Below are 18,293 nucleotides of genomic sequence, written 5' to 3' on the forward strand. Positions count from 1 at the left end.
GGGCAAGTTGGGGGGACTGTGGGATCAATGGATAGCCAAGGAGGAAATAGTAGCAAAATATCAATACCTAACAAAGGGTGCATCATGCAACGAAATCTAATTGGAAAATGTGCTACTGAAATGTTAAATAGCTCTTAAGACTAATAACAATAATCCTTGCAATTGATTTAGCGTCTTCTAGATGTCTCAATGCAGAATATACCATAAAGTAAATAGACTGCATGCTTTGTGGACGAAACGCGGCAGCCAATTGAGCACAGCAGCGTCCCACAAACAGTCATGGATTAATTGACCAGATTCTTCTTATTTTTTTTAAAATGTTTATTTTTGAAGGGATTATTACCCCCAGAAAAGCAATCCACTAATCGACTAACAACTGGGTTCCTACCCACAGCCGGGTAAATAGAGGCACGTGAAGTGAGGAAATATGCCCAATGTTTCTCCCTGCCCGGGAATCGAACGCAGGTCCTCTCGCTTGTGAGGCGAGTGCTCTAACCACTAAGCTACAGGACCCTTCATACTCCATGGCGTCATTGTGTGGACAGGAGTCCTTGGAACTTATGTTGACAATCTATAAACCATGGATGAATACAGCACACATCTAGCACTTCTTTTTGCAGTACAGTATTTGGAAGAGGATTTGGAAGAATCATGAGTCAGGGTTCAAAAATAACCACCAGCTCCCATGAGATATACATGCCTTATTCTCAACTGAGATCCAATGGGTCTTCTTGATCCAGAACTTCCTTCAGTCTGGATCAACATAAATGGATGGGAGTACCCTGGGATTGTAGCAATAGGGTATAATTTTTGATACAATACAGTAAGGAACATGGTAAGAATTCCCATCACCCTGCAGGATCTCCTCTCTGGCAATATATTGTTAGAGCGAAGACCTCACCAGTCTGCGTGACACGGCTGGTTACTGGACAAAGTCCAAATTTTACAATGATTGTGATTCCTTTCTAAGCAATCTTGATAAGATATTACACCACAACAAGTCAACAACAATTTCCAAATGCAAAATATAACATTTCTATAGCGCCTTTCACAGCTGGAGGACATCCCAAGGCACTGGACAGTCAGGGATTTGGCTCCGATCTGGGGGTAGGGATCAGGGAGGATGGAGGGCAGGGAGAGTAGGAGGGAGGGTTACATTTGTAAAACCCTTTCATGTTGGGAGGATACCTCAAAGCGCTTGACAGGGCTGACTGGGAGCCCCAGCGTGGGGATGGAGAAAACAGTTGAGGAGTGTGTGGTGGGGAAAGGTGACCAGAATTGTGTTGTGATGTTTTGGGCATAATACACATCCTGTGTGTTCATAGAACACAACAAGGGTGGAACACAAGGTCCCCTAAGTTGGGTGGGGTAACAGAGCCCTGTGCAAGGCCTTCACAGAAGTCCCTCTGGGTTGCTGGAAGATATATAGGTCTTATTAATGGTGATGAAAATAGCTAAGCCGAGCAGGTTAGTTGGTTAAAGGCGCACAGCTCAGCCACCACCATACGCAAGGCTAATTAGCTTCGTGAACACTTAATAGGAATTAAAATTAGCAACTGACACAACAGAGAAATCAGTCCTTCAACTGAATTGATGGGAACAATCTGTGAGATTCTATTTCCACATTCCTCCCAGCAATGCTGGGACAGCTTGAAGCCTGCACCCAATGTCAAAACCATAATCTCAGTCTTCTCCTTGGCACTCTGCCAGTTCACCACCCACCCCAAGTCCATGTTTGCCAACGTACTGAAAGATGTATTCAAATGTTCAGCTGGTGCCATATGAATTTTTGTACATGGGCATGTTGGATTGATCCAATGCTGCTAACTCAGCCTCGCACAGTGAGAGCACTCTTACCTCTGAGTCAGAAGTTTGTGGGTTCAAGCCCCACATCGGGACTTGGAATCAAGATGATCGCAGCAGCCCATTTGCGCACAGCAACGTCCCACAAACAGGCAAAGAGTGATTGGTCAATTTTATTTTGGGGAGATTGTTGGCCAGGAGACCGGGAGAAACTCCCTTCTCTTTTCAAAGAGCGCCGTGGGATCTTTAACAACCACCTGAACAGTCAGACCTGGCCTCGGTTTAACATCTCAATCCGAAGCATGGATTAAGCAGGAGTTAAGAATTGGCAGATGGGTTTTAATGCAGATGAGCAACACAATGAGCGCCAGCACAGACGACAACAAAAGCATTCACATGACGTCTGTTATCTTAGGTGGAAAAAGGATCTTGTGTGATCATTGACTGAACATTTCAGTCAATAATATGCCATAATTAACAAAGCTAATCAATGGCCAGGGTCCACTTTGTGTTGCTTTAACCTCTAACAGGTCACTGACTTGTTCACATTTGGGATGTTGTGTGTAATAATAATAATAATAATAATCCTTGCATTTGATAGAGAGCTTTTCACGTCGGGAGGACATCCCAAAGTGCTTCACAGAACACACTGTAAAGTGAATTGACTGTATATTTGTGGGCGAACGCGGCAGCCAATTGCACACAGCAATGTCCCACAAACAGTCGTAGATTGAATATGACCAATTTATTATTGTTTGGGGTTTTTTGGAGGGATTATTATTAGGCGGTTGGAGTAAGGAAACTTGCCCAAGGTTTCGCCCTGACCTGCCTGGAATTGAACTCGGGTCTCTCGCTTGCAAAGCGAGTGCTCTAACCACTGAGCTACAGGACTCCACAAATTTGGGTAACTATATACAAAAAAGGACATTATTAGCTCAAGAGAGTGACAAAATGATCCCATTACCGAAGCTCACCATTTATATCGGAAAACAATATTGCGGGGGTTTTGTTTGGGGATTTTGTTTGCCCTTAAGTTAATCAGTTTCCAGTTTTGAGCATCCACTGGCAGCCTAATGTATGCCCAGATCACACACAGCACTGTCTAGAACCAGAGTAAAGATCCCTCAGCTCTATGGCAACAACATAGTGGAACTTGCCACACGACAAGTGCAAATGCTCCTGTGTTGCTATCTGTGAAATGCTGCGGAAAATCCATAATATATTTAAGCAAGAAAAAAAATGATTTCATGCAAACAAGGAATTGGCAGGAATTTAGAAACCAGAGAGATGTAGGAGGCTTAGCACTTTTTTTTTTCCTCCTCTCCTCTCTGGTCCCATTTTATTTGGCATTTTTATTTCTCGATTGGAGAAAGATCATGAATTCGGCTCCACCTGCAGAGAACTTCTAACTGCAACGAAATTTACAGAACGGGTAAGTGGCCTAACCTCACGGAGTAATTCATGCAGTCCCCGATGCTGTCAGTGTTATATCAGTCACATTGTCACATCAGTCAAACGGTCACTTGCTCAGGACTAGAACCACAGACATCCACAGCGTAGAATAAGGCCATTTGGCCCATCGTGTTCTGTGCTGCTTCTGTTAAAGAGTCATCCTCTCAGTCCTATTTACAGTGCATTAATCTGTAAACTCTGACTTTGGAATGAACCAGTTTGGGAGAGAGAGAGATATTGTTAAAAATGTCTGTTCCCTTTCCTGAAGTTCGAAACTGTAATAGTAAAACTCACGTAAGTCTGATCTGTATAAATCGTATAATCGCCTAAGTCGTATATTAGCCCAAGATCCATTGAATTTCCCATTATTTATAAGTTTCACTTAACTCATACTTTGCATACATCATGTTAAATGTACGGTCCCAACTGGATACGTCCGGTATGAGGTTTACTGTAGCAACACCTGGGATTAAATCCTGAAAGAATTGCAAATTTTTTTAAAAAAAGTCTTTTTTGCAGGATTCGTTAAGTGATGCACTTTGTGATGATAGTTTTCTTTTACAAATGGAGAGGCCGTGTAAAGTACGAACGAGTGAGTAAAATAGTTTGCGGGGGTGGGGTGGGGAGAGGGTGTGGGGGAAAGAATGTCTCCAAATGGATTAAAATCAACAGCAACAGGATGACCTTGATTAACTTTACTTTCTTTTTATATATTCCATCTCAGCAAATACAGCACTTCAAGCAACATAAACACTGCTCTAACCTGCCAGACTGCCATCCCGGGAGTCACGTTCAGTTACAAATCACAGGCTTGAGCGAAAACTACTCATGATGGGTTTAAAGTCTGAACTATCAACATAGCAATGACTCACTGCGGGATTGATACTGTTTTCACAGCCAGAACGTTACAGGAGGCTTCAGAAACCTTTAGAATTTGCACCCTTCACCAACAGATGCAGAGGGATTCATGCCTATTCCAAAGACAATAGTCCTTATTGAGTCGTGCGGGCTGTGTAATAATCCTTGCACTTGATAAAGCACGTTATCACGTCTTCCAGGCGCCTGTCTCAAAGCGCTTCACAGAATGTACTGTAAAGTGAATTGACTGTATGTTTTGTGGATGAAACTCAGCAGCCAATTGCGCACAGCAGCGTCCCACAAACAGTCGTGGATTAAGTAACCCAATTATTATAATTATTATTTTTAAGGGATTAATAATCCTTGCATTTGATATAGCGCTTTTCATGTCGGGAGGACGTCCCAAAGCGCTTCACAGAACACACTGTAAAGTGAATTGACTGTATATTTGTGGGCGAACGCGGCAGCCAATTGCGCACAGCAATGTCCCACAAACAGTCGTAGATTGAAAATGACCAATTTATTATTGTTTTTAGTTTTGGAGGGATTATTATTAGGCTCTGTGTGGAGTAAGGAAACTTGCCTAAGGTTTCGCCCTCTGCCTGGAATTGAACTCAGGTCTCTCACTTGCAAAGCGAGTGCTCTAACCACTGAGCTACAGGACTCCACGATTATTACCCCCGGAAAAGCGATCCGCCAATCGACTAACAACCAGGTTTCAAGTTACTGTTAGGTAATCAGAGGCAAGTGGAGCAGGGAAACTTGCCCAACGTTTCATCCCGCCCGGGAATTGAACCCAGGTCCTCTCTATTGCGAGGTGAGCTATTACACTGAGCTACAGGACTCCACAGAGGGCTACAGACTTTCCAGAAGGGATCATGATCATCGGGAAGCACTGACCTTATCCGGGATACACTTTACCAAGAGCCTATTCCCTACAGTAACAGGTAAAGTATAACGATGCAGGAGCGATGTACAGTGGCTGAGATATGCTGAGCCTATAAATCTTTCTCACACGCACACGCACACGAGATTCAAGAAAGAGCTTAAAGATCGGGTGACATCTGAGAGGGACGAGGCACACGCAGGGCCTGACCCCAACCAGAGCCGCTCCTACACCGACCGCAATGACAGCACCTGAACCCCAACGCGCCAGGGGTTCCCAACAGCGCGTAGGCCGACATCCAGGGGACGCTGGCCGAGCAGAAGAGCTCCCCGGCAAGAACGGAACGTGTAATAACGGAGCAGAAGATGTTGTGCTCTGCGGTTTTGTTGTTTTTTTTGTTGTTGTACCCAAATGCCATATTTTCAAATAAATATATATTTTTTTCACAACGTTAATAAAAAGAAAAGGATGGAACCGAATTCGAGGCAGCCGGTAGCGTTATAGTCGACGCACCAACACGCAAGCCCGTGGAAAAGCAGTTAAGACTTTGTAAAAGGACAGTGACAACTCTGGGAAATACAACAATAATAATAATAATAATCCTTTGCATTTAATACAGAGGAGTATCACATCACTGAAAGATCTCAAGGCACTTGATAGGATTTTACTATGCAATAGAAACGCGGGGACTATATTTGCTGCTGAATGTGGCAGCCAATTTGCGTATAGCAATGCCCTGCAAAACAGCCACAAAGAGAACGCCTAATTTTAAGGACACTGGGAGAAACCGCCTTCTCTTTTCAACTAGTGCCACAAGATCATCAACACCCACCGTACACGCCTCCTATGTTACAGGGGGCACGGTAGCCCGATGGAAAAATGCGCAGCAGTTATTCATACGTGTGTCATACCGGAATTGGATTGGGTTCATTGAAGTTCGACTGGAAAAAAAAAAAGTTTTGAATAAGGGAATTACGAAAACAAAAATTCTCTAAACTTTCAATCAGACCAGGAGCAGGAAACAGTGAATGGTGTAGCGTCTACTGCGGATTAGATTTGGTTCTTTTCCAGGATAAGCCACTGAAGTGAAAGAACTCAGAATTTGCAGCAAAATTGTAACAAAACTATCTGCACGATTTTCCAGAAATCAGAGGGACACAAGTTTGTGGCTGTTCAGCAAAGAGGTTGCGTTCTGGGCTCACATTGACTACATTCTCAACTCTGCGCGTGCACACACTCACACCACACACCACACACCACACACATATCCACACCACAGCCACGCAAAACCCACACCACCCACCACACACACCCACCCACCACCACACACCCACCCCACCATACACACACACTCACCACACACACACACACACTCACCACACACACAAACACCCACCACACACACCCACCCACAACCACACACCCACCACACACACACACACACTCACCACACACACACCCACCCACCAACACACACACTCACCACACACACACACACCCACCCACCACACACACACCCACCACACACACACACCCACCACACACACTCACCACACACACACCCACCCACCATACACACACACTCACCACACACACAAACACCCACCACACACACCCACCCACCAACACACACACTCACCACACACACACCCACCACACACACACACATACACACTCACCACACACACACCCACCCACCAACACACACACTCACCACAACACACACACACACACTCACCACAGCACACACACACACACTCACCACACAGACACCCACCCACCAACACACACCCACCCACCAACACACACACTCACCACACACACACACACACACACTCACCACACACACCCACCCACCACACACACAAACACCCACCATCCACACTACACACATATCCTCACCACGGCCACACAAAAACCCACACCACCCATCACACACACACACACACACACAAACACCCACCACCCAGACCACACACAACCCACACACACCACACCCACACAACCACCACACACACAACATTCTGGCTCAAAGGGCGCAGCATGACCTTGCGATTCCGGAGCTCAGGGTAGCGGGCAGGAACATGTGAAAGCAATATGATAAACATCATTGAAGCATAATAGTAATAATCTTAAGATTTTAATAATAATTGAAGGGCCTTCTTCATCCAAACCTCTTTGAAAAAGAAAAAAATGTGGTCACTCAATCCACCGCTGTTTGTCGGACGCTGCCGTGCGCAATTGGCCGCCGCGTTTCGCCCGTAAAATACACAGTCAATTCACTTTACAGTGTATCCTGTGAAGCGCTTTGAGACGTCCCAAAGACGTGATCAGGGGCCATATCAAATGCAAGGATTATCACTAAGTTATTAGTGGTAACGTGGGACTTACCCTGGTGATCTGCTCCAGGAGTCGCTGGTTCTGTTCAGAGAGCTCTTGCATGGCTCTACCTTTCTCTTTGTCGGCCTCTCGTAACTGAACCTGCTGCCTCTCCAGCTCGTCCTGAAGCTGCTTGAGGTCAGTCTCCAGCTCCACCACTCGCCCCTCCCACTCCCCCTCTCGGTTCTCGAAACGTCTCCGCAATTCGTGCTTCTCCTGGGCCAGGTGCTGTGGGAGGGGGCGGTGGGGGTGGGTGAGAGGTAGGGGAGCGGGTGGTGGGAGGGGAGAGAAGGCGAAGGAAGAAAGACGGAGAAAAGGTGACCTCGGACCTTCAGCTCGTCAGCAAAAGGATTTCGACAATTTATGAAAACAAACCCGAGCAACCGTGTTGCCTGCGAAACACACAGTCACTACACTTTACAGTAAAGCCTGCAGAGCGCTCAGAGACGTCCTCCCGACACACGAAAAGTGCTACCGTCAAATGCAGGGATTTTTCGTTCCGTTGCATTTACAACAACAAGAAAAAAAACTGGAGCGAAATCCGTGAACCGTTACCACAAGGAACACATTACGAAAGGGAGAGAGAAAGAGCGTCCATTCCATTCCAGCAATCTATCTCTGGGATTACACCTGTGGAGGTGGGATGCATGGAATTCTCATACATGGTTTGGAGGCTTTTGGGCACGGTGATGGGTTTCTGTGTGTATCAGACTGACCCCCACCCCCACCCTCCAAAAAAAATAACTAAAAAAATAAATAAGCCATTTCCTCCAGATACGCAGCCCCTTCTTTTACCTACGTTTTCTGTGCTGTGTATTCTGGTTTACTTCTGCAAAACATTTCCAAACTCCAGCAAGCTATTTTACGCCTGTTAACAGATATCGCTTCCAACACATTAAACACCTTCTGTATTTATACCAACATCCCCATTATCGAGGCCTGGCCAAATGGTTTCCACAGATGATATTTCTTTGGTCTTAATGACAGAGAACCCATTGTATTCAATGGAGTATTCAATCATCTCTCTCACGCACACTCTCTCTCTCTATCCACTTACCTCTAAAGCTTTCAGTCTACTGTATTTCCAAACCCAAGATGTTTATCTAGCTCCTGACTGTGAGATTGACAAAATACACATGTAAAATACACAGACGCAACAGTTAACAGTAAATCTTGTGAAGCACTTTGAGAAGCCTGCGCGACATGAAAGTCACCATATCGAATGCAAGGATCTTTATAATTATTATTTAATCACCACAGTATTAACTGTTCTTCCAGGCGGCTGTTGTACTTTCCCATGAAAGTAAATGCTTTTTCCACCCTCTGCGTGTTGCTGATTTGCATTCCGTGCAATGCCATTTTCCCTTTGAAATCATGTTCCCCCCCCCCACCTCCCAAATGATAACGGGTTCAAATCTGTGACTCACTCCATATCACTTAGGAGTTTTAAACAGTCTTTGCTTTTAATTTGCAATGCATCAATTTCTTTTTCAATATTGCACGCCCAAATTCAGTCAGCAGCCTCACCGGTGATGGACACATAGGTAGGACACCACCTGTTCAACCTAAAATTAAATACCCGTGAGACGCAATCCAGTTCTTCGCTAATTTTGTTGATGACAACTTAATGTGGACTGAATAAATGGACCAAATGGTCAAATCCCTCACCCAAACCCTGTCCTGTGCCATGTTTGTCAACGGACAATAGTAATAATAATAAGCCTTGCATTTGGTATATCGTCTTATCACGTCTTCGAGCGTCTCAAAGCGTTTCACAGAATATATACTGTAAAGTGTATAATTTATTATGCATCTATTTCAGGCTTTCCACCTTCGCACGCCCATCAAATCCATCATCACAAAACTTTACTCTGTCAATAGACATCAAAATCTTTGCCTGCTCACCTCTTTCATGTCCTTACACCTCCCTACCCCTGAGGTCTCCAGCCTCATTCTTCTGGCGACCAAACTTAGGCCTCCTGCCCCATCGTTAGTGGCCACTATGCCCCCATCCTCTGGAACTCCCTCCCTCTCCCCTCCATCTGGCCCTCACCAGAAACATGTAAAAAGTTACCTCTTCAACCATGTTTACAGTCACCTCCCACCACCACAACCACCTCCACTCGGTGTCCAGCATTGCCTCTATAAAGCACTTGTAGCTGTTATTAACTGTATGCGAAGGGTACTACTGTATATGAATGCCAATTGCAGATGTTGTCCATTGCGTATTACCTTGCTTTAATCCCCAATTCCAATCTATCAGACGCCGCCTGCTGGATTAATTTATCCATTCTATAATTAATGGTTATAAATTGCCCCTGAACAAGTCGCTTGATCACAGAGCTTTTTATCACCGGTACTTTTATACACTATCCACATATTGGTTGTGAATAGTCCTGAAAGCTGTTGGCCATTATAAAAACGCTTATGCTATCTCTCACATCTCGCGGGAGCTATAGATGGTTGATCTGGGCGAGTCTTGAATCCTCGAAAATTCAATCTACTTCACAGACAACGGCTTAAATAAAAGGATTTCGACAGAACCCTGGTTTGAAAGAGATCTGCTAGAAAAAAAATGGGGTGAAGTGTGAGGTGACTTTAATATCACTGAAACAACATCAGAGAAAGAGGGGAGCAGGTAAAAGGGATGTTAAAGTGGGATATTCTGGGAGGGTGAGATCAAATGAGCCAAAGGGCCTTCTTCATCCAAACCTCTCTCACGTGATCTTATGTGTGAAAGAAGCAAAGATGAAATGACCCATCACCACCACCACCAACAACAAATTACAATTACACTGTGCCTTTCAGGTCGAGAGGACGTCCCAAGGCGCTGGACAGTCAGGGATTTCGACCCGAGACGGTGGTTGGGATCAGGAAGGGTGGAGGGCTAGGGGTAGGAGGATGGGTGAAGGCGCGGTCAAGGAGGAGTGTCTTGAGAATTGCCTTGAAGGAGTAAGGGAGGGAGGGAGGGAGCGAGGCGAAGGGACTGTGGGGTGGATTTCCGAAGGGTGGGAGCAGAGAGGCTGGAGGCCCGACCGCCGATGGTGGGGAGTGCTGGGCAGGGGAATGTGGAGCAGGCCGGAGCCCGCTGAGCAGCAAGTCATCCAAATGATGAACAAGCCATCAAAACCTCGAAGGTCGAGCTCGGCAGTTAAGGCAGCAATAGTTCAAACATGATGACCTAAAAGGCCCTCTTCTGTGCAGAAAATCTCAACGTTTCTACGTCACTGCATGTTATCAGCACAGAACTAAACAAACTAAACAAACAGTTCAGTGCTAAACGAGCATTAGAAAGAAGCCACTGCCGGGAGTTCCTCTCAACAACTCAACTCAAAATATTTTTGCAGGAATTTTCATTAATTTCAGAAATATTAATCTTGGCCTTGTAAGTTTAACAATGACCTAGCTTTACTGCGCTGAAACAAATGGGATTAATCTATTCTCTAATTATAAATCAGTCCAATCATCAGCATCACAAGCACCGCAGCACTCTTATAGGGAATTATTTGCATCAGCATCAAAGAAAGGCCTGTCAATTTATTCACTGTTTGTGATGAGGGAAAAGTGCAGAGTAATAAGGGGCTAAGAATAGGGAATAGTATAAATAATGGAAAATGAATCCTTTAGTGCCATAAAGAAGGTAAAACTGTCCTCACAGAGCAAGGTCTCACTGCTCTGTACCCGACATAGAATTATAATAATAATAACATGTGATAGAGCACCTTCTACGTGAGGAGGACAACCCAAAGCACTCCACATGATATAACGTAAAGGGGAGTGACTGATGTTTTGTAGGTCAATGCAGCAGTCAATTTGCACACAGCAATGTCCCATAAACAGTGATGCAGTGAACGACTAATATTATTTAGGGAATTGTTGGTGAGGACACCGGGAGAAACTCAATTTTCTTTTTCAATTTTCAACAGAGTCTTGAACATCAACCTTAACAGGCAGAGTTTAACATCTCATCCAAAGGACAGGATCTCCAACAGTGCAGCACACCCCCAGCACTGCATTGGAGTAAAAACAGGGCTCGCTGGGAACACTCAGCAGGTCAGGCAGCATCTATGGAGAAAGGAACGTGGGTCCTTTCTCCATTGGAATGTCAGCTTAGTGTCTGCTAGTTCCAGCTACCCCCACAAAGCAAGGTCACCTTACACTCCAGTATCGGATGCCGTTAAACAAGAGCAGCCTTGACCAGCAAACAGACACAATGCAATTTAATCTGGAGATAATTCTCGGAAAAGCTGTTTTGCAGAAATTGTAATAATCGGTGAAAAAGTGACGAAACCTCCAAAATCCTAATAACTTGAATGCTTGTTCCATTCCCCGTAGCAAACAAACTGGGACCTTTGCCTCCTGGATTGAAATGAGGATGACATCATCCCGAGTGATAACTTTATCTCTCTACACGCTGATTGTTATTCTTTCAGCACGGATAGAATTCAGTAAGATACCGAACAGGAGGTAAAACACAAGTTTTTTTTTTACAAAAATAAGACACAAAAAAGTTCCGTGAGAGAAGAGAGGGTGTCATCCGGGAGAAGTGGACTGGCGTTAACATTGCACAGTACTCCAATACTCTTTCTCTCCCGCGAGGGTCTCTCATTGGAGTTCATCGGTCTCGACCGCATTCATTAGGCCATGAAAAGGTTGGGGAATGAACCAGTGATGTACGAGCTGTGTACTGGCTAATCTGATCCATTTGTCTAGTTCCGGAGAAATTAATACACTGAAGTGGAACCCAAAGCAGACTTCAAGTTTGTTTATTTAGTGCTGGGCTGCATGTCTCGAGCAGGCCGAAATCCACCGAGACGAGAATTTGCATGTTTCCCAAAGCAGCGGAGTAGTTCGGCCTCCCCGCTGGAGATCAGCACAGTGACGCTGTCGGTCAGGCCACTTTTGAAGCATTTTAGTGAGCTCCAGCCTGCAGCAAGTCAACTGTCATCAATCAATGCGCTTTTCCAAATCGCATTTTGAAGGGATCGATTCTGCACTGAGAGTTGCAAGTCACCCCGACCAGGGCTGATTCTGCACAAGTTTCATCTCTTTTTTTATTAAGTATGGTACTAACATAACAGCGACGTCAACCGCAACAACGATTCGGACGTCGCTCTCTTTGATGTTTAAAAATAGTCGAAAGGGCTAGATATCACCTAATGACGCCTGTCACCAGTTAGCTCCTGTGTTATTTCTGAAAATATGGCTCCATTCCTCCAAAGGATGAGGAGAGTCCATCTGTGAGAGTCGAACACAGTTGTCAGAGCTCTCGTCAGAGGACAACAGGACAGGTAGACCAGGTGATGGCTTGAAGAGTCTTGGATGGGAAGTGTTGGGTTAAGGGCAATGGACTTGGAGGCAATCCGTGGGGATATGTAGGATGTCATAGAAGGTGCTAGGATAAGGGACAAGGATTGGAATGGCACTGACTCTGGGACATGAAATAGGGTGAAGTATGAAGCTTTGGGATGCATAGATTGGAATTAGGACCAAGAGATGGGACAGACAGTGTTGGGATGAAAGGAATAGAATTGAGGGCATAGGATTTTTTTGGGGGGAGGAAGTGGGGTGGACAGGTGCACAAGTGATTACACATATTAATCGGAGACTAATGAGTTCCTGCACTTTATCCAAAGAGATAAATACAAGAGCAGGAACATTACATCATTTGTAAAGAACACTGGTCACAACTCAACTGGAGTATTGTGTTCAATCTTGGGTGTCCCATCTTTGGAAGGTTACACTGCCTTAGAACATGTCCAGTGTGGAACCACCAGGACGATATCTAGGGTAGAAGGACTTTGTATGAGAGGACGGGTAAATTTGGGCTATACTCCATGGAACTGAGTTTAAGGAATTATACGATTAGGAGCTTTAAAATAATGGCAACTGACAACGTAGACTTGTCCATCTAGTAAGGGGGGAATTGGGTTAAAGGGAACGTAATCATTCAATTTAGAGTTAAAACTCAAAAATTATTCCTCCAAAAACTGAGTTGTGAGAACGTGGAATTCACTCTGGGCACTAGGCCGGAGATGCAACATCAATGGAAGCGTTTAAATAAATGAGAAACAAGGGCGTTCGGGAATAAGGAGGAGAGAAAAAGCGGGGAGATGGAACAGAAAGAGAAGTTCCACTGAAGAAAACAGTGGGCGGCACAGGCTGAACAGGAACTATAACAGGACATCTGGCCTAAGCCCTGAGGCAGGACAGTTGGAACACAGTGGGATAAGTCGTATGGGATAGAGTACAAGGCAGTGGGATAAGGCGATAGATGGGATTGTTGGTTGGGGTAAGGGCCATTGGGATTGAGTAAAAAGCACCGGATTGAGGAGCGTAAAGAGTGAACGGGATGAAAAGACATGAGATAAGGGTCACGAGGAAGGGGTAGGATAATAATCCTTGCATTCGATACAGCGCCTCATCACGTCGTCGAGACGTCTCAAAGCGCTTCACAGCGTGTATTGTAAAGAGGATTGACTGTGTGTTTCGCGGCCGAAATCTCCCCCACAAAATAGACCTGGCTGTGGCACTCGCTCCCCCAATCCCTCTGCCTCGCCCCCTCCTTCCCCTCTTTTCGATCACGACCGAAGACCTTCCTCTTCGACCGTGCTTACGGTCACCTCACACACACCCCCCCCTCCCCCCCCTTTCTCCCCCAACCCCCTCCGCCGCCGATAAGCGCCCCGAGACGCTGCCGCTTGCGGGAGCAGGCGCCGTATCCAACGACGGGGCGATAATTCTTCTTCTTGGGCATATTATGAGTGGGAAGGAACGACCGAGCAGAAAAATGGGACGGCTGGACAGGTGGGTCGGTCTGCGGAAGGGGTGAAACGACCTCTTGAAGACGAACACCATCACCATCACCCTCTCCCTCCCTCCCTCTTACCTCCCTCTTACCTCCCTCTTACCTCCAGCTTGTCAGTGAGCTCCCGTTGCATCTTCTCGAACTGGCAGTGGAGTTCTTGGTTCCTCTCCAACAAGGCTTTGCCCAGTCTGGCGGCCAGGATCAGATCACTGTCCTTCTGCCGGAGCTGAGACACCAGGTCCTGGATACCCGGACCGGTCAGTGCCTCCTCCTCCCCCTCCTCCTCCTCCCCCTCCTCCTCCTCCTCTTCCTCTGCCCCTCCAGACAGAGCCACGAACTGCTCGTCCAGAGGGAGGAGGAGGCAGGAGCCGCTGAGCCCGGGGGGAGCGGAGGGAGAGAGGAGAGGTGGAGGAGGTGGAGGAGGTGATGGAGAAGATGATGGAGGAGGAGGAGGAGGAGGAGGAGGGTGGGATCGGTGTCGGCTGCTGCAGCTCTGAGGCTCGGCCTCTTCCTGGGGCTCGGAGGCTGAGGCTGGGGGGTTGGGGTCGCCCTGCGGGAATTCTCGCCACCACAGAGCCGCCATGGGCTGTTTGCGGGGTCCGCTAATAGCCCGCACTGACTGCCTGGCAGGGCTGGGCTGGCAAGGGCTGGGCAGGGCTGGGCTGGCAAGGGCTGGGCAGGGCTGGCAAGGGCTGGGCTGGCAAGGGCAGGGCAGGGCAGGGCAGGGCTGGCAAGGGCTGGGCAGGGCTGGCAAGGGCTGGGCAGGGCAGGGCTGGCAAGGGCAGGGCAGGGCTGGCAAGGGCTGGGCTGGCAAGGGCTGGGCAGGGCAGGGCTGGCAAGGGCTGGGCAGGGCAAGGCTGGCAAGGGCTGGGCAGGGCAGGGCTGGCAAGGCAGGGCTGGGCAGGGCAAGGCTGGCAAGGGCTGGGCAGGGCAGGGCTGGCAAGGGCTGGGCAGGGCAGGGCAGGGCTGGCAAGGGCAGGGCAGGGCAGGGCAGGGCTGGCAAGGGCTGGGCAGGGCAGGACTGGCAGAGTTAGCTGCCGCTCTCTCTACAGCGATCTGCTCAGCGCGGAGATCGCCCCGAATCCCATCGACCTCACCCAACCCTGGCCCCCGGGCCGCCTCCCCTCGCCTTGGCCGCCTCTCCTCTCCCCCTCCTCCTCCTCCTCTCCTCTCCCCCGGGCCGGGAGCTCTGCTCCGACTCCGAGAGCCCGTGGCTCGTCGCTCGCTCTTCGTCCTGTGTGTTGCTCTTCGCTCTCTCTATCTCTCTCTCTCTCTCCCTTCTCTCCACCTCTCTCTCTCTCTCTCTCTCCCTTCTCTCTATCTCTCTCTCCCTGGTCCCTGGTCCCTTGTCCCCTGTCCCTCTCCAGCCTCGGGACCATGAGCCCATCCTTCACAAGGATGAGACTGAGGAGGACATGATGATGATGGTGAGGATGGGGAGGGGGGGGTGAGGATGATGAAGGAGAGGGGGGGGGGAGGAAGGAAGGAAGGAAGGAAGGGAGGGAGGGAGGGAAGGAGGGAGGGGGTGAGGATGATGTACTGACTGGTGGATTGGGACTCAGGCTTCCACACCGCCGGACAACCTCCCAAACCAGTGGTCCACAGCCATCACACCACACCCCTCACTGACGCCATCTGACACCTGCCCAAGACACCCATCTCATTGGTACAGAGAGGTGTCCCCATCCTTAGCGCACCCACACGCACAGAGAGAGGGGAGGGAGGGAGAGAGAGAGAGATATTCATAGAGAGAGAGAGAGAGAAGGGGAATAAACAGAGAGAAAGTGTTGGCCCAACACAGAGAAATTGGGAGGAATGATCTGTGAATGTAGTCCTCGGGTCAGAGAGTTCTGACCGTCCATTCACAGGAAGGAACCTGTGAATGATGAGTTCCTTGGTATCATTTGATCCGAAGGAACATCCTACCCTTCGTATCGGACGCCCGCTCGTCGTCTCGCAGGAGGAGTGGATAGATATCTGCCTCGCGAACAGCCCGTGAAGCGAGCGACCAATTTTATTGAGGGGCTTGTCGGCCAGGACACCGGTGAAAGAAAAAGAACTCCCCGCTCTTTTCGAAAAGGCGGGCACACGGCCTGGGTTCAATGGGTCCACCCGAACGACGTCGCCTCCTAAAATGCAGCCACGATGCTTCGGAGGGTCACCTTGGACTCTCGAGTTCAAAGTTCCAATGCAGGGGCTTGAACCCACACCCTCCTGACTCATACGCAAGAGCGCTAGCAACTGATGGGACCTGCGAGTTGTTCGGGTCTGGATTGCGTGGCCCGAAAGGGTGGCGGAAGCCGATTCGATAACAAGCTTCAAGAGCAGAGTAGATAGATATTTGGGGAGGACAAATTTGCAGGGCCATGAGGAGAGCGCGGGGGAATGGGACCAATTTGGACCGTTCTTTCTTTCAAAGAGCTGGCACCGACACGATGGGCCGAATGGCCTCCTTCTGCGCTGTCTAATTGCATGACATGCTGTATCTGGGTGAGCGACATGAGAATCTTAACTGCCGGGCAGAGCACACGTCTGCTTTGAATGGGAATCCTCGCACTTTACAGGGTTATTGTGTGGGAATAATATTTGTGTTCAATCCTTGAGACGGTTTGGTTTAATCCAACGACATTGACGTCACAAAAACCTAATTGACAAGCTCTTTTTAAAAAAAAAAGGTAATCACCGAACCAATTCATTCCCTTCCAAACACGAACTGAAGGGAATAATTGCGTGTAAATAATTAAATGACAGCAAATTAATAAATAAGTCATCGATTGCCTTTCGGTAGCAGCGTTGATTCACGGATTGAAGGGAATAAATATTTAATCCAGTAACTGAAATAAATTTAAATCTATCGAAATGACTACACAGAGCATTCCTTTGCTTAAAATAAACTGTTTGAATGAAATTAGAAAAGAGGGGACTTGCACTGTTGCGGGGCCTTATCGCATTGGAACATTTCAGAATTGTCACAGGTCATTTTTGTCAAGTGTAGTGACTGTTCCTGGAGGCCAACAACAACAAATTGCAATGTAAAGAATGCACCAGCATTGCTCAATGGCCATAGAGTGTCCGAACAATTTATCAGGATTATTGGCCGAGAGAATATATGAATGGAATCTCGATTTGTTTGACAAAACATACCACTGACTGATAAATCTGTTAGTACTCTGATCAGCAGCCGAAATGTGCAATGGTCAGTATTGACTGTGCGTTCTTTTTTCCTGGGATTATCCAGGTTCCTATTGTGATTTGAAAAGAGCCTCCACACTCACTGCCACTGCACACACAAAAAAAAACATTGCGTTTACATTCAGCACCGTGTCTCAAGCTATAGTAAAATGGAGTTAGGCACCCGCCCAGAGCTGATTTTTTTCACGTCGCAGTGCAACAAAAACACGCCCAATTGGGCATGAACCTGGTAACGTTGCATGTGTGTATGCGTATGAGTGGGTATCTGTGTGTATGTGTATGTGTGTGGGTGTGTGAGAGTGAGTATGTGTGTGAGAGTGTTTGTATGTGTGTGAGAGTTTATGTATATGTATGAGTGGGTGTCTGTGTGTATATGTGTGTGTGTATGTGTGAGAGTGTTTGTATGTGTGTGAGAGTTTATGTATATGTATGAGTGGGTATCTGTGTGAGTATGTGTGAGTGAGTACGTGTGTGAATGTGTGAGAGTGTATGTGAGTATGTGTGGGAGGGTATGTGTGTGAGTGTATGTGTATGTGAATATGTGAGTGTATATGTGTGTGAGTGTATGTGAGAATGTGTGAGAGTGTATGCGTGTGAATGTATGTGAGAGTGAGTGAGAGTATGCGTGTGAAAGTGTATGTATGCGGGAGTGTGTATGTGAGTATGTGTGTGAGAGTATTTGTGTGAGTCTGAGTATGTATATGTGTGAGAGTTTGTGTGTGAGTGTGTATGTGAGTATGTGTGTAAGTATGTATGTGAGTGTGAGTATGTGTGTGAGTATGTATGTATGTGTGTGAGTATATATGTGTGTGTGTATGTGTGAGTATGTATGTATGAGTATGCATGTGTCCCATGTGTGAGTGTGTGTGTGTGAGTATGTGTGTATGTGTGAGTATGTGACTGTATGTGTGTGAG

At 47.2% G+C, this 18,293-nt stretch overlaps 1 protein-coding gene across 2 annotated transcripts in view; it reads right to left on the reverse strand.

Annotated features, from left to right (window-relative positions):
* bicdl1 (BICD family like cargo adaptor 1) overlaps nt 1-14,391 on the reverse strand; it is a 30,062-nt gene extending 15,671 nt beyond the window's left edge. For both annotated transcript variants that reach the window (XM_042337582.1, XM_042337583.1), the window contains exons 1-2: nt 14,290-14,391; nt 7,391-7,606 (exon numbers count right to left, since the gene is read on the reverse strand). In XM_042337582.1, the coding sequence (XP_042193516.1) occupies nt 7,391-7,606; nt 14,290-14,319 (246 nt within the window). In that variant the 5' untranslated portion in view covers nt 14,320-14,391. The remainder of the gene's footprint in view (nt 1-7,390; nt 7,607-14,289) is intronic.
* Nucleotides 14,392-18,293: the final 3,902 nt, after the last annotated feature.

The sequence above is a fragment of the Callorhinchus milii genome, unplaced genomic scaffold, assembly GCF_018977255.1.
Source record: "Callorhinchus milii isolate IMCB2004 unplaced genomic scaffold, IMCB_Cmil_1.0 Scaffold8, whole genome shotgun sequence".
Lineage (NCBI taxonomy): Eukaryota > Metazoa > Chordata > Chondrichthyes > Chimaeriformes > Callorhinchidae > Callorhinchus > Callorhinchus milii.